This window comes from Ambystoma mexicanum, chromosome 5p (genome assembly GCF_040938575.1).
Source record: "Ambystoma mexicanum isolate Mex_15411 chromosome 5p, UKY_AmexF1_1, whole genome shotgun sequence".
In the NCBI taxonomy this organism is placed as follows: Eukaryota; Metazoa; Chordata; class Amphibia; order Caudata; family Ambystomatidae; genus Ambystoma; species Ambystoma mexicanum.
The window spans coordinates 1198441297-1198461504 of record NC_090930.1 but is presented as its reverse complement, the minus strand read 5'-3'; the positions used below and the strand labels follow the sequence as shown (position 1 = coordinate 1198461504).

Below are 20208 nucleotides of genomic sequence, written 5' to 3'. Positions count from 1 at the left end.
CCGGAGGTGGAAGTCGAGGGTTCCCCCTCAGGAACACGAATGGGTCGCTAAGTTGTGGTCTCTGGTGGCTGTTGAATGGCTCACTTATTCTATTCAGGGCCAACACATGCGATTTACGTCAGACTGGGCCAACTTGCTAATTTACCTAAAAGCGGGGGCCGACGGGCCTGGTGTCCCAAAGCTATGGAACTATTGGGCATTATTAGCCCTCAGGACGAATCTGATCTGTGAAGATTTGGGACAATTTCTCACTGCTAATCTAAGAGGAAGTCGGCTTTCAATCCTGATTCATAGATTCACCCTGGCACTCCGGCCGAAAGACTTTATAGGGGAAAGAACTATGTGTGCAGTTCATATGTCAAGAGTTGAAAATAGGGGACCTGTTGGATTGGGAGGTGGGGGGGGTCAGAGGGGGAGTAGTTCGGGAGGGACGGGGTTGTTTCTTTTGTTTTCGTTGACTATCTGTGAGGCTTTTATTGAAAATGTTAATAAAAATGTATGGTAAAAACAAAAACCTCCTAGCTTCCATAGGGAGTCATTGCATCCCCCTAAAGATGGTTGTTATGTGGTCAGCCCTCTATGCGTGTCTATTAGTGTACTGAAAGAGTAGTCCCATTCACATTACTTACCCTGAGTTCACTTCATCGTACAAGACCAATGAATGATCCACAACATTTTTAACATTTGCATAAATCGGACAGTATGTTGATGATTCAATTGATTGACTTTATTTTATTTATATATTTTTTTTAATGAGTTCAACGTTCATCAAATATGGTCATGTAAGCAACATTTTCTTCTACAAATAATCCAGTCAGAGTGGTTGGTAAATGTCTTTAATGGTAAACAGCCGACACAGCAAAACAACATCACAGGACAGGTCCAAACGCACAAACATCTCTCTCCACAAAACATTGATTCGTATAGCTTTCTTTCCCATTAACCTCTATTGAGAGGTTTGACTTAGCTTAATTTATCACATGTAGGATGTTTTCCTGCATGTCTGGTCATACTTCAAAGACGCATTCATAAAATTATCAACTCTCCAACTTGTGCGGCAGAAGGAGTCACCCAGTCTAACATGTGAAATATGCTATAATTAGAGCAGGTCATCATTACCTAGTTCCGACTACATTTAAGAAACTTTCAAATTACAAGCACACTGATGTAACGTTATAAATTCAAACAAATTGCCTTGGAACAGTGAAGTGTGAATAATATTATTTTTAAAGAATTCTTGCTTACTAAAGCCAACAGGAAAGACACACGAAGTAAGGATCGGTTCAGAATACATGGTAATGCTTTCACTAAGCAGGCCTGTTTGTTAATACATCAACCTAGCCTGTTTTATTAATAGCAGCAATATATTGGTTTGCGGTTACTGTCTCTTCACACTTATCATGGGGATTAATCCTAACTCTACTCATGGATTATACATAATCATGTTAGTCTACGGTACACTGGTACATAATTTTCCACAGCAGGTATTTTTGGGCTGGAATAAATGAGCAAGAATTGTGAGGTGATGAAAAAACAGATTAGTATAGTAGACCACAATGTTAAACAATAACAAAACCCATGGTTAAAGGACACGTGAATTGGTAACAATAGAATTGAGATCCAAACACTGTGCCAGCTCTCTTTCTGCTGGTAAAATGTCAGTGCACGAGCTGAGCCAAAATAACCAGTCATTCCAGCATTCTATTTTAATAGGGAACTCGAAGTAAAAAGTCTCAGAAGGAAAGGTGATCGTAATGATCCAGGTATTGTAACCGGTCGTCCCCAGGGCAGGCTGTGGCCCTAGACCATTATAAAACCCAGTTTAGGGATTTATTATTGAGTAAGACCAAAAGGAACCTCCGGTTCCTTAAACAAAAAAACTACGAAAAGGAAGATTGGGTGGATAGGATACTGGCGTGGAACCTGTGGGAGGCCCAGAAAAGCAAAATGGTTAAAGCCATGAAATTCGATGAGGGGACACTGAGCTATGCCACCCCGAGTATAGGGGGGGCCTTTAAGCAATACTATGAACGGTTGTATGAATCAGTATTTAACAGAGATGATGCCCTTATAGAAGACTTCCCAGCAAAGCTACCGATACCGGGTTTAACACGGGACGTTGCTGAAACACTGGAAGCCTCGGTATCGGGGGGAAGAAATTGACCAGGCAATAAAGGCAATGAATGGAGGTATGATGCTGGGTTCTCTGTGAAGTTTTCTAAGCTGTATTGGTCCACCGTGGCCCCACACCTAGCTATGGTTTTCAATGCAGTCCTCGAGGGGGACAACCTGCCCGAAACAATGATGGGAGTCATTATAGTGGTATTGCCAAAGGAGGGTAAAGACCCGACAGAGTGCTCATCCTACCGCCCAATCTCCCTGCTGAACACAGATGTTAAAATCTTAGCGAAGGTACTCGGTAAGAGGATGGAGGGGATTATGCCTACCCTGGTCCACCGAGACCAGGTCGGCTTCATTAAAGGGTGACGGGGGTCGGATAATATCTGGAAGACAATTGACCTAATGCACCATGCACAAGGGACCAAACTCAATGCCAGTCTTTTTTCCCTTGACTTGGAGAAAGCCTTCCATTGAGTGAAATGGAGGTATATGGCCGTTCGCCTACAGAAAAGGGGAATTGGGGAACACATGAGAAAGTGGGTGGGAGCGCTGTATAGGGCACCTACGGCAAGAGTGCAAGTGAATGGGGAGCTGTCGGCCCCCTTCAGCCTAACTAGAGGTATGAGAGAAGGGTGTCCTTTATCCCCTCTAATATACGCCCTTACGATGGAACCCCTGGCGACAGCAGTGAGGAACCACCTGAGAATACAAGGTATTCGAAGGGGACAGGTTGAATTCAAACTTTCCTTGTTCGCGGACGATATCCTGGGGTACCTTGTGGACGCCCCATAGACACTCCCGGTCCTGCTCTCACTAATTGACACTTTCAGGGCCTTCTCAGGCCTAAACATTAATAAATCTAAATCTATGCTGCTGCCACTTCGAGCAGCCGACCTGGACCTAGACCCAGTGAACAGCCTCTTAGGGGTCAAAGTTGAAAAAGTGGCAATCCAATACTTGGGAGTACAATTGACCTGAGACCTAGCGGCGCTGGCAACAGCTAATTTTGACCCGTTGATGTCAACCATTAAAGTGGATCTGCCGATGGGGCAGCATGATTTTATCATGGTATGGCCGTATCACAGCGGTAAAAGTGAATGTTCTACCAAGACTCTTGTACCCGTTTACAACCCTACCCACAAAGGTAGCGGAGTCCACCTTTAAAGAGCTCCGGACAGCGCTGCAAAAATGTATATGGCAGGTCAAGACCCCAAGGACCATGCAATCCACTCTTACCCTCCCCAGGGAGGAGGGGGGCTTCGGTCTTCCAGATTTCCAATTATACCACAAAGCAGCCCAACTCAGAGGGCTTCTGGAACACATGTGGGACGATCTGGGAACGTGCTGGACCTACCTAGAGGACATGGAAACACACCCAGTCAAAGTGAGGGATCTGTTATGGGCCCCCATAAAGACATACCGAGCAGACTACTCGGCCACCCCACCCTAGGAGTGCTGTGGTCCCTGTGGAGGGCGGGTAAACACACAGAGAACCTATCAACTTGTCCCTCTCCGATATCCTCACTCTGGGGTCCTGTTATAAGATTGGGAGACTGGGGATTCCGCAACTCTCCAGACTGGTCGGATAAAGGGCTGGAAAGGGTGAGACAGCTGTTCCAAGAGGGAGAATTCCTACCTTATGAGGCAGTGGCAGAGGTTCTGGGAGTTGGTAAAATCACAGTATTTGAGTATCTTCAGTTGAAAGGACTCCTGACCAATCAAAAATGGGGAGTGAAATTGAAGCGTCCGCTTACCCCGTTTGAGAAAATATTAGATTCAGCGGAAAGGGATGGTGTCCAAATTATAGAAGATTATGAATGTCAGCGACAAAAAGAATAGGCAGGTGTTTAAATAATACTGGGATGAGCTTCCGGGGGAGGAACTAACAGAAGAGATGTGGGGAAAGATATACAAGATAGCATTTCATGGGAATCTCTTCACGGCCGATATGGAACACAATTTCAAGATACTCCAGGGATGGCATAGAGACCCCCTCAAGATACCTAGGATGCTTGCCGGGTCGTCCCCACTGTGCCAGAAGGGGTACGGCCAGATTGGTTCAAGAGGACATATGTGGTGGTACTGCCCACATATACAAGCTTATTGGGAGAACCTATGGGGGTGGATGGCGGAGGTCATTGGGGAAACATTCCCACAAGACCCTCTGCAAATATTACTGGGGATACCACCAAAAGATTCTGAAATGTATAGGTACCGTAGAATGTGGGAGACAATGCTGCGGGCGGGGAGGGTGGCACTGGCCTATAAGTGGAAGAGTGCAATAATCTCAAACAAGAATGATTGGTTGAATAAACTGAAAAATATGTTTCTGATGGACAAGCTGACGGCAATGGTGAATGATGAGTTGCGCGCTTTTAGGACAGCCTGGGATGGGGTCAAACGGAAATGGGGATGGGATGTGCGTTAGTGGAGGGGCGATTACGACCCTTCATGGAAGGGGGCAGTGGTGGAGCAACATCGTGGTAAGAGAAAGGAAGGGGAGTTCCCCCGGAATAAGAAGGGTCAGGAATGATCGGTCGGATAAAGGCAGGTTGCCCCCGATGGGTCCAATGCTATAACAGGCCAATGCCCAAAAGGGTGATATGCCAAGTATGAACTCGAGGATTGGGAGAACTGTCCCTGATTGGGGAGACCAACTCGCAAACGAGCGTCACTGAGCAAATCGAATAAGTTGTACAAGAAACCACCAATATTTGTTTGATAGGGTATCGAGGGGGGAGGAGGAGGGGAACTGTGTTTTTCATGAGGACTGGCAAAGCTTCAAAGTGACATGTGAACATGGTCCTTGTTTTGACTGTTAAAAATGCCAATACAAATTAAAGTAAAAAAAATGTATTGTTATCATTCTGATGAACTGTCTGTTGCATGCATATAGCTATGCTAAGACGGACACGTAGGCCTGACTCTTCATCCGATGTCGATACATTGAGTAGCATTGACGTGTTTGTAATAACACCTATCATTATAGTGCTTTTAAACCAAAAGAATGTATTATGAATCTCATTGTAAAAACTGAAATTATTATTGTCATAAGTTGAACTACTGTTTTTAAATTGCCATGCAGTTTTTCAACAGTTCCTCTGAAGTGGTCTGCACTCAAGAAAACCTTGCGATGAAGAAACAAAACCTACGTTTTACAGATTACCACATTCTAAAGTATCTTCTTGTCAAGCTCCATTTGCACCCACATTTCTATAACAGGATCTTAGACCATTGCTGTTTAACTTGTTCACACACCACGGCAGCTTATTCCACCTTATTTTCCTATTAACATATCTGCGTATATATCCCTCTCCTTACCTCTTTGGGACAGAGACTACACAGCATCATGATCATGGTCAGGGTGGGCCACAAGGGCTTCCATCCGATGCTGCGGAAGCTCTACAGGTCATGACATGCAGACAGTCCTGTTATTCCCCATTTTGGAGTCCCATAGGACTCCATGGAGTTTTCTATAGTTCGGTATTTAATGCTTGTGGTAGTTACCAAATACAGTACTACTTTTGTGTGGAGGTAACTAACCGCACAAAAGCATGCGTTAAACAAGAGTTGTAGTAGCAAAACTCGTAGTTTGGCGGTGCAGTAAAACATCCGGCAGTGGTAATTACCAGATGTTTACCACTATTGCCAAGTGCATTGGTTTCCCTCCTCCCCAATTGTGCTGACAACTAGAAAATTGCCCTTGTACATTGGCTTACTGTGTTACGGAATATTCTGGTAGACGGACCAAAAGTGCATTAGTTATTTACTTCATTCATAGCAGTGCCGAATCACAGTTTGAAGGTTCAAAAACGACCGATTATTCAGAGACAGAAGATGCTTGAGAATTCAGAGCGTTTAAATACTTGCTGGATTACAATGTCAGGTTTATGTACAACGAGCCCTACAGATAGGAGGCATTCAAACCACATTTACTTCTTAAAACTAAGCAAATACTAAAAAAAAAAGGTTCCCTTTTGTAACGAAATACATTAGTAAATATGTAATACCATATTATACAATAATTACACGCAAATACACGTGCAAGATACTTATTTTTGAATACATTAATGGATAAAAGGGCAGCCACTTTTTATTAGGTGTGGAGGGAGGGGTTATGTTGATTTTTAAGTTGAAAAATAGTTGTGAATGTTTACGTGCTATTTTGATCCGCATATCTTACTAAGATATATTTACAATGTTATGCTGACTTATAAATGAAACTAAACAAACACAAAAGAAATGTTCAATGTTGGAGCAGGTTGATTTGTATTATAATATTTTGGAAACATTCTAATAAAATCCTATAAGGGAAAAATAGGAAGTAAAAATGTGAATATATTTGCATCATTGCTATCAGTGCCACTTATTACTGCAGAGAAGAAAAACATTAAGGTAAATATATATTTTTTATGAAGTAGTAGGTCCAAAGAAGTTCATATTAAATGAATGTATCTGATTTCTTTTTTTGTTTTTATAACATTGGGCAAGGGAATTATTGTTTGACTTCCTCAATAATCCTTATTCTCCCAACTCCAAAGAACAGGGGGTCCAGTACTCCCACATCAAAATCTTATCTCGAGCCCTACGTGTAACCATCTTCAAAATGAGAGAGCTGTGATTTTCTCAGCGTGAAACAGGAGCACATTCCCTATTTTAGTTTACTTGCAGTCCGGCACATGTTCTAGTGCCCTGGTTAGGAACAGATCCCCCAACATTTCCAGGTCTTGTTGACCTAAAGATAGAAGCCCCCACTTGGCGCTCTTAAGAGATGATTTAGAGGCTCTTCGTAACTAAAAAACAAGGCGTGAGATCGCCAAGTAACCCTTGGGCACTGCGCAAGAATTATATTTATACTCTAAAACAACTGTTAGAAAAGGAAGTGAGACAGTGGAACCCAAAACCCCGGACGTGGAGCTCATCCAGTTTGAGAACCTCATGATCCAGGGTCTCTGTCACAGTTGAATAAGTTCAGGTTGGTGCAGCTGCACTTGCTGAGAATGGTCAACAGTTCTTGGTAGGCTGCTTCACGGGCGCTCTTTCATTTAAGCAGTAAGCAATATGGTATGTGAGAAACCTGAAGTTGTCTCACCCGCTAGTCCCTGGGGATCTGTCATCCAGGTGGCCAGGACACGGCCATCGCTATTGGAAACAGTTCCTGGGGGTCGACCAGTGCGGGAGGATCACCTGGATGAGGGGTCTGCAGAGAGTGGAAGTGGGACACCGAAGGGTGAGTCGCGGTATCCCCTTCCCTGTAACACCTTTTCCCCATCCTACCAGGTAGGATACCTAGAAGCTCAGCCCCCCCCCTTTCCTGACAGAAACACTTTCTCACGGACAGTTCGTCGTGAGCAACAGCGGACTAACACCAGAGCCGTATACCTGACATGTCCCAACACCATGGTCAGGCAATTACTGATCATTACACACACCTGACTCCCATCACACTTCCCGGCACTGATATAAGGCGGAGCACGAAAGCACACTCTGAGTGAGGACAAGCACACAAGAAAGCAGCAGTTCCAAGATGGCAGATTAACACAAGAAGAAAGGCGGTGAGACCGTAGAGGGTTGCACGGAGGGAAGTATTCTTGACCTCGAGAAACTGTTAATTTTCACAAGCCTTTGCATTTGAGAAGCCTAAGACCAGGAACTGAAGCTAAACAATCCTACGCTGTGCATCAAAGGTATCCAGGGCACTCCTGTGTCGATAACCCCGCCGGGAGGAACGATTGCCGCTGTGGTACTGCCCTTGGCTCCTGCAAGAAAGCTGCGTCAGTAAAAGCAGCACAGCCTGTGGGTCGGAGCAATTATACAAAATCAGTTTGGGTTTGAACCAAGACTAATGGAGTGAATATACTTTGAAAAAGCCAAATAGGATACCATGTACAGAGTGGTATGGCGCCACATGGGTGTTCATTCGAAGGTCTCTGTTAGGTATCCAACTGAATGGCAACTACATTGTGAAAAGAGGAACTTTGTTTTGAAGTGGTCCTACGATGGGTCAAGCTAAACCCTGTGCACATTCGAAAGTCTACGATAAGTATAACTGAACTGCAATTGGTCCAAGCCCGTCTGAGGGAGACTAATAGAAAGTGGAAAAGGGATCTGAGCCCGGCTGAGGAGGATCCAGGGTGAGTCATTCGAATCAAATCATTGTAAGAAGAAATTAACTTTCTGTTTTTGTTTTGTATAACAGGCCCTCTCAATCATGAGTCTTTGATGAGAAAAGGGACTTGGGCACAGAAGGCCCTCATTCTGGAATTGCAACTGTATCCTCATGTCAAAGAAGCCAGAGTGGGTGCTTGACTCGAGTGAACCGCCTTGTCCCGTGCTAAAAACATGGGGAAGGGAGGCCAACGGCCCAAACATACTGACTTATCTTTTTGTGAAATCTTTTTGTGAACACTTCTTTCTTTTTCATGAACATTTCCCTTCACTATCTGTTATAAGAGGCAAGGATTGGCAATAGTTATTTTTTTTTCTGTTTTGTATAGGCCCTTTTAATTTGCAAGACTCCACTAGGACTGCATTGTTATTATTTGTTTGTCGTAGCTTGCTCCCATCTGTAGATTTATGTTTAGATAGGCGTTTTTCACCCCCTTGTGAAAGTTCAATAAACACCCTTGAACTGTGGTCACTTGTGTCTCTTACTTCGATATAATGCCTTCCCTACAGGTAACAGTCAAGAAGCCTGTTTGGCTCTACATGATATTCTAGTTGGACGATGACTTGTCCATACAATAATTTAGGTATAGTTAAAACTGATGGCGAAACTGCCTGCAACATTCTCAATAGAAGTGAATATGGCAAATAATATGAATTATTTCAGAGTACTTAATCCTGTTTCCATGTTCTGGCGTCAATACACTCAATCCCAAAGGAAAAGGGGTTTTGCAGAAGTTTAATCAGCACTGTGCTTTCATAATTTTGTGCCCTAACCTTTGGTTTCTGTTCATCAAGCGTATGTATCTACTCCTGTAAACTGACAAATGTTCTTTCTCTTTTGCAGTCTTTTCCTCATCGTCCTGGTGATATCAGACATCATGGCACTGGTAAGCTTGCAAGCATATTCTCAAATCCTAATTAGGGACTGCTCTCTTCTATCAATTGAATGAGATATTTTAAAAAAAACTTTCTTCAAGTAAAGCACAAGACCCTGCATGTCACTGCATGGCTTCGCTCCTACAGCAAAATGATGTGTAGATCACAGGCACACGTGTATAATTTGGAACCAAAAATCTGAGAACATCTTAATGTTTGGAAAATATATTTAACGATTTGAACTAAGTTTGATACTTGAAGCAGTGTTTTTGAACAGTATTATGGGTTACAATGTTATTGTTTATCAGGGATTACCCCCTTTGTGTACATTTTAGAGCCAGGACAGGCTTCAGGTATTCTGATGAACTCTGAACCACGACATCTCTTGGATCTACATCCTCAGTCCTACTTAATGGGTCACATCTCCCTTTTTAATTATAGTTATTTTCTTTTTAAAATAATAACAGATATAAATGCAGGCAGCATTGCATGACGTTAGTCTGGATTGTAGTAAAAAGATTCTAAATTAATCAGTGAAAGAAATGTCCCACTTGTCTCCTAGCTGGCTCACCCATACGTGACACCCGATTCCAGGGTTTTCTTTTTTGAAGCTTTAGTTTTACCCCTGTGATCTCTATTTATACAAGCACCGTCATGTTGTGGGCACTTCAGAGCACTTTTTACCAACCAGCTGTAGCTGGCATGCCATACACTGATCTACCTTACCCTGTCTCTGCATTCGTTATTTATCTCGCTCTCCTTCACTCTCTCACTGGGTGCGAGTTATATTGTCACCCTATACTTTGCTGAAAGCAGTACAACCAGAACAAAGACCACGATATCTTTAAGGGTCAGGTGGAGGGCTTGCTGCATTTGTTTATGGTTAAACATTGAATGAGAAAAGCGGTTACTGAGGCATCTCCCGAGATGGTCCCAAGCCTGGTATTTAGGGACATATGTTGCCCAGCATGTGTCCTCCAGGAATTTTGCCATCACATCGAAGGCACAGTGTCCATATTGGAGGCAGCGAGAGGAGACAAAAGGCTCCGCGGAGGCTACTTAGATTCTGGCAGACCTTGTAAGGAACCAGAGTACCAGGCAGCTGGGTCTCCAACTGCTTTTGTTATTTTCAGTTTTTTATGAATTATTGGTGTTTGTGCAATCATTGATCAGCACGCAAGATTAAATATTGCCTTGGTGCTCTGCAAAGGAACAGATCATTGATTTTAATCTCAGAGCCACCCTTTACAAACAAAAAGGGCATTCTAGAGAAAAAAAATTGCATTTCCTCAGCAAAAGAAGCTATTAAAAATTATCGCTTTTGTATTAGCATTGCAGACTGGCTCATTTTAAAACTGTACAGTGTTCATTTCTAATGCTCTCTTCGAGTATATAGTGTAGTCATAATTTGGAGGTTGCACTTTTCTGAATGAGCAACACACATTGGCCCTCATTACGATTTTGGTGGTATCTGGGTGGTAAATCCACCCAGATAGCACCAAACTTAATTACTGTTACCGCCACTTGCTCCGGCGGTATTACCGCCTGATTACAAGTGGCGGTGGCAGTGTATGTCCCCATTTTTATTTACTCTGTTGGGCTCAATGGGGCTTTTTTGGCAGAATTTTCATGGCAACTAAGATTTTGCCTATTTTTCGGAGGAGAGTTTGAGGATTGACCTGCTCGAACATGATGCTGGAGGTAAAATCTCCACTCCAGGGCCATACTCGTACTATGGCGAAGCGGGAACAATTTTGTTCCCACTCTGCCATACTTGTGATGAAGCCCATTATGCGTACCTAGAGTAACCTTGGACGTTATTTTCTGACAGTAGGCTATCGTTTGAAGATGGGCAGTCTGGTACATGTATATGTTGTACTTTTTCGAAATACCCCATGAGAAAGGGGAAGTGGATATATAGCACCAATGAGGACTTCTGGCTGCTTTGCACAAAATCAAAGAGCTTTCTGGGAACATAAGAATGACCACACATCTTTATATTTGACAGATACGTCTGTGATGAAAGGGTTGGATCACTAATTAATAAATTCACAATGGGCATGGTGCTCATTTCAATACACGCAACACTCAACCTAATATTACAATGTTTGTAGCACTGCACCATCTAAACTACTTTAGACAGCATTAGGGTTTCAATGTGAGGTTAAAATGTCTGAAAAATCTGTTACTTCATTCGGGTCTCGGCTGTCCTGCTTCTCTAGAGCCTTCATTTTAGAAGATGAAGGTCTGAGGTGGGAAGCAGGACTGTGCATGCCCAGACATTATATATATTGGATAACATTGGGTTAACAGGTCATGCACAATTAAGTTAGAAAAGTTAACTCGGATATTGGTTGGTTCTTAGGTGCAGTTTGCATAAGTAGTGCGTTTAGGGGGAACCAGAAGATGAGATCAGTATGTCAGGAAAGGTTTGAGTCTGAGCAGAGAGGCCCACAGCCACTGCTCTAGTCTCATCAATCATTGAGAACATTGTTTCTTCTTAGAAATTAAATGTTTATAGGGTTAGCTTTCAGGTGGTTCAAAGATATGCACAAACATTTTTTTAAAACATCAGTGTTAATTCATACAATTTGGAATTCTTTTTTTTAAAGTGCTGTTGCATTTCCTCTCTGATGCTTTCTCCTTGTTTAGAATGTCTGACACGTACCATAAGTCGTCCGCATTATGTTCTGTCAGCAAAAAGGCATTTCTCTGTTTTTGTTGCCAAAGGTTTGTGCCAAAGTGATCTTCTACTATGGAAATTATGAAATCACTGCATGATATAAAGGCATTCAAAATGTTAAACTTAACAGCTTTTGTTGGGGCTTCTTTCGTTGTTCTTATGAGTATTTGGACTGTGTACGGCTTCCTGAAAAGTGAAGTAGCTAATGTTGATATTATGGATAGGCCTCGAGTTGTTTAAAGCCTTAGGTTCTGTACTTTGAGTGATCCGCCTCTTTGTTTCGACTGTGCCAACTTTGTTTAGTAGATCATCATAGTCAGTCACAATCTGTATCCGATTGGTGCATAATCGGTGGCCGCCTTCTGTATGTATTTGTGGGGCCTTTACTCCGGATCATATGCATTGCGGGGGGGCAAGGCTTACATGTTTATCCTCTTCCACTGGGGACCTGCTGTGTATGTTACTAAGCTGTGTTTAGTGTCATCTGTTTTGGTACTCTATTCGAAGACGCTGAGCATTTTGGGGGAAGCTCATTTAGATGATGTACCAGATGTTCAATCATCTCATTACTCTGTATCTGGTTACCTCCATTCATGTGTTAGTTGGTGGGAGAAGGAGGGTCTTTTCAGAATATTGTCAGTTTGTAATTGTTACTTTGACCATTATGGTATTTGTTTGGGGCACAATTTTATTTTAATAATATGTTCAATTTCCTCATATTTATTGCAGCAAGTTGTTTCAAATACAAGATGGGGAATTTTCGTGAGACAATGTGTCAGTTTGATGAATTACTACACCATTCGGCCAATAATTTGGGCCAATGTTCTTGACCCAATGTACTTTAAAGTGCACAATTTACCACACATTTTACCAAAAATGTGCTGTGTGACAAGGTGGCTAATAACTCACATGACAGCATCAGTCCGTATTCCGTTTTTATGAGGATACGTCATACAAATGCCTTCAAATGGGGATTCGAGCCTATGGGTGGCCGCTTGCCATCATAATTGGAGAGTGGTGCGACCTCCCTTACCCCAAAAGGTTTCATGTGGTATTGGTTCACTAAAGACCAGTTTCCCCTACTATCTAAGCTTGCACTACTCTGTGGAGGCCTTAGGCTGCAGCCTTATCTCTCCCTCTCTCTCTCTCTATATCTCTCTCTCGCCCTCCCTCCCTCACTCCCTCTTGTTTCTTTCTAGGTGACGTAACAGGGGTTGCTTGATCATATTGTCATAGCTTTCCTCTCTGTCGATGATCCGTTCTTATTCTCACTCTTCCCTCCACTCTTCCTCTGGGTCTCACACTTTCTCTGCATTCTTCTCCTCCCTTCTGATCTTATTCCTCTGCTCACTCCTCCTGTCACAACTCCCGTCCTGATTTTCTCCCTCCTCCTGTCTCTACTGTCCTCCTTCCTCATGATTTTCTCCTCCTCTCGATCTCTGTCCCTTTCATGCATATACAGACAGACAGCAAAAAGAGTACTACTTTCTCAATCCCAACGCCTTATCTTCACACTCTCCAAACATGCCAGTATTCCCCTCAAGCTCCTTCTCTGCACTCCTTTCTTGTCTCTTGGTCCTCTTGCACCTCCACTGACCTCACCCAAACACCTTGCACTGAAGACTATAACACTCCTGTGTTTTTTATATCGCCATCCCCTTACTGTCTGAAAGGTTCCCTATGTACCCACTGAGCCGTCTCTATGCCAAACTCCTCCCATCGCCTCCCCTTGTGGACTGGCAACTTCTCTGAGAGTTTTCATACAGGCTTTTAGCCCTGCCCAGTTTTCAACCTTCTTTTTCCTCTAGCCAACCATGCGTTCTCTGGGCTTGTTTGTTCTCTGCTCCACTACTGTGTCAAGCATCTCATCTTCAATACCTCAACCAATGCCTACATTGATCACACAGGCTAATTGTGCATTGTAGTTACTCCATCAAGTTGGGATTTTGTCCTGTATGCTTACCTACTTGCACACCATATTTAGCCCCCGGACCATGAGGTGAGGCTTTACCTGAATGTGCACATACTATCCTCCTTTATGACCTGTTTTGACATGGCAGCCTTTGTGCGGTATGTTGAACCCATCTTGGCTGCAACTACCTAATCCTTGTCTGCACGCCTGATGTAGCCCCCCCGTACCATGAGTGAGGCTTCCCAGTTTGCAAAGACACAGCTATTTTGTCTCACATGCTTGTCTGCACTCCTGATGTAGCCCATACCATGAGGTGAAGCTTTCCCAGTCTGTATACACTCACCAATTATGTCTGTAACCCCTATGCATGTTCTTAAACTTCACTAATTGTACTATGCACTTTCCGTAACTAGGGCCTAGATGCCTCAGGGTTTCGCTGAAATAAATGCAAAAATAAATAAGTCGTCAGTTTTTCCTGGTATCCCCTTTTCTATGCAGCTACCTGCTGGCTCTAGCTCAGGCACCACTGCTCTATTTTACTCTTTTAGCAATTATGGGGACCTGCAGTAGGTGCTGGGTCTCCAATTCGGTTCTTGGGTAGGTGAAGGTGAGGAAAGTCCATTTTCTTTTTTTTTTTTTGCAACAGTATATTTGATTGAAATCTCGATGGACCATACATAGCATACTAGTCATGTGAGAAAAGCAACATCGGTATAGCTTCAAAATCCCATTTTCAATTTAACAACCTGGCCTGCCCACGTATAAAACTGAAGAGAAGGAGGGGGGTGGTTAACCACACTAACAATTTAATTTTCTTGCTGCAAAAACAAGTGACCTTGGTTATCAATCAATGAAGCTGTGCCAGCCCAGACCACGCATGGCAGGTCAGGACACAACAGGATCAGCCAATGCCAATCACACATTCCCAAGGTCAAATCGGAGAGAGGTTCTTCATAAGTTGCGGCCGGAAAAACATGTGTTCTTAGTCCCGGATGAAATCCAGGAAGGGGGCCCAGGTCCTGGAAAATGTAGGTAGCCGGTTCAAGGTGATTGCAGTTAATTTCTCCATTGCTAGTATTTCCCAGACATTCACCCAGCAGTAAGAGATACATGGGCCTTCCAGAGTCTTCCACGTCCAGGCCTGGTTTATCTTTGCGGCCACCAGTAGATGAGATATGAGTTCCGCCCAAGGGACAGACAATGGGACTGTGCCATCCTCTGGCGAATTCCTAATAGTAGTGTCAGTGGGCACATAGGAAGCAAACTGCCCGTAACGTCTTTGATTGTTGAGCAGATCTCCAGCCAGTAGGTTTGCATAATCGGGCAGTGCCACCACATGTGTGCTGTTTCGGCGCTGCAGCGTTTCCGGAGAAAAAAAAAAACAAGAAAATAAGAAAATGGCCGCCACCATGCAAAGGGAAAACGGAGCCCGTTTTCCCTTTCCATGGCGGCCATCGGGAGCGGACGCGCTGGGAACACAAGTGTTCCCAGCGCGTCCGCTCTGGAAAAAGGATAAAAAGAAGGTAATTGGGGTTGGGGGGGCACGGAGCGGGTGATGGCCCCGCTCCGAGTCTCCACACGGCTGGAGGCTTCCCTCGTCCCCCGCCGGGTACGTAGGACCAAGAAGGTAAGTTGGGGGGGCGGGTGGGAAGGAGGGAAGGGGTTCCGCTCCTGAAAAAGGATAAAAAGAAGGTAAGTGGGGTTGGGAGGGCGCGGAGCGGGTGATGGCCCCGCTCCGAGTCTCCACACAGCTGGAGGATTCCCTCGCCCCCCACCGGGTATGTAGGACCAAAAAGGTAAGTTGGGGGGGGGTGGTGGGAGGGAGGGAAGGGGTTCAAAAAAAAGAACAAAAAAAAGACTTACCCGAGTCCCCGGCGGGGGGCGAAGGCAGCCTCTCAGCCGCGGGGCTTGTTGCATTCTGCTTCGCTCTCGCCGGGTTACTAATAGGCAATAGCAAGTATAGATTTTACCTGATTCCTGCTCTCCAAAACTTTCAGCTTGATTGCTGTAGGGGGGCGACATCCTGCTTACCTGCTAGCCTGCTTGCCAGTGTTTTGGGAGACTCAGTGTCGTATTTGGTCATAGCTAAACCGTTCAGATTGAGCCAGTTGGAATCTTTCTTAACATTCTGTGAATGTGAGCAGTGCATTATCTTTATAAAGGTCCCTCAGTCTCAGCGTGCCCTGCAACTCCCACTATGCTTTGGGAAATGTTTAATTGACAAGACGGTGTTCATCTACAGGCAAAAGGTGATTCTTTTTTTTATATACTTTATTTGTTTTAGTTTTTTACAAACTTTTACAAAATTTTCAAATAAGAAACATTTCATGACTTTAAAATCTCGTGAATCCATAATTTACAGTTTGCAATTAACAATTAACAATACACAGTTAATTATTATACAATACATAATAAGTTTTAAACATCAGTTCATTAATACGATCATGATACAATTTGAGCAAATTTTATTTTATTTCGCACACCTGTTCTATGAATGCCAAAACTCTTATTCTCAAAGTCATTGATTCTCCATGTAGCATTTTCATCCATAAAATGTCCCTCAGTAACCATACATTATAAACAAAATCTTTAAAATGCATTTCCCTTTTAGTTGCTAGTTCACGGCATTCAGTCATAAGATGACGTAGGGTTTCTAGCTCACCCTTGTCTTTGCAGAACCTACACGATCCATCAACAAGCAATTGTCTAGCTCTTGAGCTTATTATTTCATTAGTCAACAGCACATTCATGCGAAATCTCATAAAACCAATTTTCATTTTTTTACTAGGAAATTTCTTTAGATATTGCTCCATTTCATTGACTCCTTTCCCTGCTGTTAGTATTTGCGTATATAGCTTTGTGTCACAGATTCTCAAACAAGTTTTTTCCCAATCATACACTTTGAGTCTTTTCTTTACCATTTAAGGATTTTTCCCCAGTAATTCCATAGTCGCTCCTATTTCTTGGAGTAGAGTTTCGCATTCAGATCTTAACTTTGCTATAAATGTCAGATAAACTCCTACTTTCTCCCAACTTCACCCCTGTTACCCGTCTTTCTTTAATTCCTTCCTGCTCACCTGGGGGTATCTCTTCCGGTTCTGCTCCAAATCTCCTTCTCCAGACCGCTTGCTCTCTTGTCTGATGATAAGACCTACCCTGAGAGGAAGCCACCCTGCCCCTCTAACTCGGGGCAAAGGGGGCCCCCGAACCGGGGTAGACCGGTGTAGGGGAAAAAGCTGAGCAGGCACAAAAAAACCCTTGTTGCAGGTCTTATAGTAGAGCTTGGCAGGACCACTGGGCAGGGCAAAGGCAGGAGGACCTACTTCAGAAAGCAGAGCGGCTAAGCAAAGAGGAGAGCCAGCAGGGAACCGGGCACAGAGAGAGTGCACGGGGAAAAAAACACACGCTAGCCAAGACGAGGGAGAGGAAGAACGAGAAGGACGTGGGAGGCAATGAGGAGTGGAAGGAGATGGAATGAGAAGGGAAGAGAAGCAAAGGGAGAGAACGGTGGCAGCAGCCACGGAACGGAAAACTGCAGCGTACCAACCCGGAGCCTGACGCGAAGGTTGCAACGCGCGGGCTTCCGGGTTGGATGACGTTAAATGGGCTCTGCAGAGGAGGGGCGGAAGACTAGACCGCTACATGCGGACGCCGGCAGCATGACGGCCGAATCAATGGCCGCCCCATCGCCAGCGTCTCCACAGCCGCCAACGGCGGCCGAGCTTGACAGTATGCCCCCCTCCAGAGCCGATCCTCCCGGGCTTACCCGGATGAGCCCGGTGAAAATTCCTGACTAGTCTGGGTGCATGAATATAGGAATTAGGCTCCCAGGAGTCCTCGGAACTGGGGTAGTTCTTCCAGGAAACCAGGTATTCCAACCTGCCCCTGCGATATCTGGAATCACGGATGGCCGATACTTCGTATTCTTCGGGCAGGGATTTGGCATAACTAGACAGCCCTGTAGCCTTCTTAACTGAAATGTGGGGATCAACAGGACGGAGGAGGGAGGAGTGAAAAACCGTGTGTACCCGGTGCATGGACTTGGGAAGCTGTAATTTATAAGCAACTGGATTGATCTTCTTGATTATCTTATAAGGCCCTACAAATCGGGGGGTCAATTTGGTCGAATGCACCCATCTAGGCAAGAATCTGGTTGATAACCAAACCCGATCACCCTCCTTCCAATCAGGGCAGGGCAAGCGAGCCCTATCAGAAAAAACCTTATACTTGTACCTAGCGGCCGCCAAACTCCGTTGAGCGGTAGAGTGTGCGGCCGTTACATGATCCAAGGTAGATTCAATAGTGGGTATATTAGAGGGTGAGGAAAAAACAGGAAGTATACTACGAGGGTGAAACCCATAAGAACAGAAAAAAGGGCTAAGACCCGTCGCCGAATGTACTGCGTTATTGTATGCAAATTCTGCTGTGGGCAGAAGGCTAACCCAATTGTCCTGATTCTTGTTGATGTAACACCTAAGATATTGCTCGAGGGAGGCGTTAAGTCGCTCCATCTGACCATTGGTCTGGGGGTGGAAGCCAGATGATAAAGCCCTTTCTATCCCTAGTCGGTGGCATAGGGCTCCCCAAAATCGAGATGTATATTGACTACCTCTGTCAGAGATGATTTTATCAGGAAGACCATGGAGTCTGAATATGTCCCTAAGAAAAACTTCCGCCATCTGAGCGGCAGACGGTGTTCCTTGTAGTGCAGAAAAATGCGCCAGTTTAGAAAAACGTGTCTATGGTAACCATGAGACAGGTCGAACCCTGGGATAAGGGCAGGTCTACAATGAAGTCCGTAGAAATCTGAGACCACGGTCTGTTGGGAAATTCTGGTTGCGTCAATAACCCATATGGTTTGCGGGTTGTATTCTTATTCCGTGCGCACACCATACATGTTCTACAGTGATGTCTCACATCCTGGGAGAGCGATGGCCAAAAGAATGAGCGAGAGATCAACTCTGTAGTTCCTTTAACTCCTCTATGTCCAGCGGTCACATGGTTATGGCCCCAGACCAGGACCTTCCGCTGTAGGGTTTTGGAGGGAACATACAAACGCTGTCCCACAAGCAAAAGTCCTTCCGACCAACGGATCTGTGGACGTAGATTCCCAGGTACTGAGGTGACTAAGTCCGGTCTGGTTACCATCTTGATTTCTTGCAGGAAGGAAGAAACTAATCCCACAATCCTGCTTCGGGGAAACAGAGGGTTACAGACTGGAGGTGTGAGGTACTCGGAAGACTGACTTCTGGATAAAGCATCGGCCAGACTATTCTGAGTGCCTGGTATGTACGTTATAGTGAAATCATACTGGCTAAAGAAATGTGCCCAACGGGCCTGCCTTGAGTTGACACAATCCATACTTCTGAGTACCTTCAGGTTCTTATGGTCAGTACGTAATACGAAAGGATAGGTCCCGCCTTGTAGTAGGTGTCTCCATTCTTCACAAGCGACCTTGAGAGCCAAAAGTTCTTTTTCTATTACAGAGTAATTCCGTTGGCTTGTTGAAAGAGTTTTAGAAAGATAGGCTAACGGATGTTCCTTGCCATCCTTAAGTTGAAGGAGAACAGCTCCCAAGGCGTTGGCCGAGGCGTCGGCCTCAACTATGAAGGGCTGATCCTGATCCGGTTGAGACAGAATCGGCGCTGAGCAGAATCTTTTCTTCAGATCCATAAAGGCTTGGTTGGCCGATTCCGACCAAAGAAAGGGCTTGGCATCCTTCTTTAGTAGGGCGATTATGGGAAACACGATCTGTGAGAAGTGATTGATGAATTTTCTATAGAAATTGGCTAACCCCAGAAACCGTTGGACGTCCTTTAGGGATGCAGGAACCGGCCAGTCCAAGATGGCAGATACCTTCCTCGGATCCATTGAGATTCCTTTCTGAGAGAGGATGTATCCTAAGTATGGAATAGAGGGCTGGTAGAAGAGGCATTTCTCAAGCTTGACCAATAGCTGTTGCGACCGTGAACGCTGGAATACTGTCTGAAGATGACACACGTGTCTAGAGTCGGTCTTCGAGAAGATGTCATCCAAATAAACTATGACACTGCAATACAACAGATCGGAAAACAGGCGATCCATAAAGCGTTGGAATATGGCGGGTGCGTTTACTAGGCCGAACGGCATCACTCGATACTCAAAAAGGCCAAACGGGGTCCGAAAGGCAGTCTTCCATTCATCCCCATGTCTAATTCGTAGGAGATGATAAGCACTACGGAGGTCCAACTTAGAAAATATTGTGGAACCCTGGACTGCTTCCAGAATGTCTGCTATCAAGGGCATGGGGTAACGGTCTCGAACCGTGACCTTGTTCAGGCCACGATAATCAATACAGGGCCTTAGCTCCGAAGAATCCTTATTAGGTATGAAGAAGAGAGAAGCACCGGCCGGGGATTTGGAAGGTCGAATAAGGCCATTAAATAAATGGGAATCCAAATATTTGCGA

The 20208-nt window shown here is 44.5% G+C and overlaps 1 protein-coding gene across 3 annotated transcripts in view; it reads left to right on the top strand.

Moving 5' to 3' along the window:
* Positions 1-20208, top strand: part of PIGN (phosphatidylinositol glycan anchor biosynthesis class N) — a 1975532-nt gene that overhangs the window by 1903172 nt on the left and 52152 nt on the right. For all 3 annotated transcript variants that reach the window (XM_069613664.1, XM_069613662.1, XM_069613663.1), the window contains one exon: positions 9134-9176. In XM_069613664.1, the coding sequence (XP_069469765.1) occupies positions 9134-9176 (43 nt within the window). The remainder of the gene's footprint in view (positions 1-9133; positions 9177-20208) is intronic.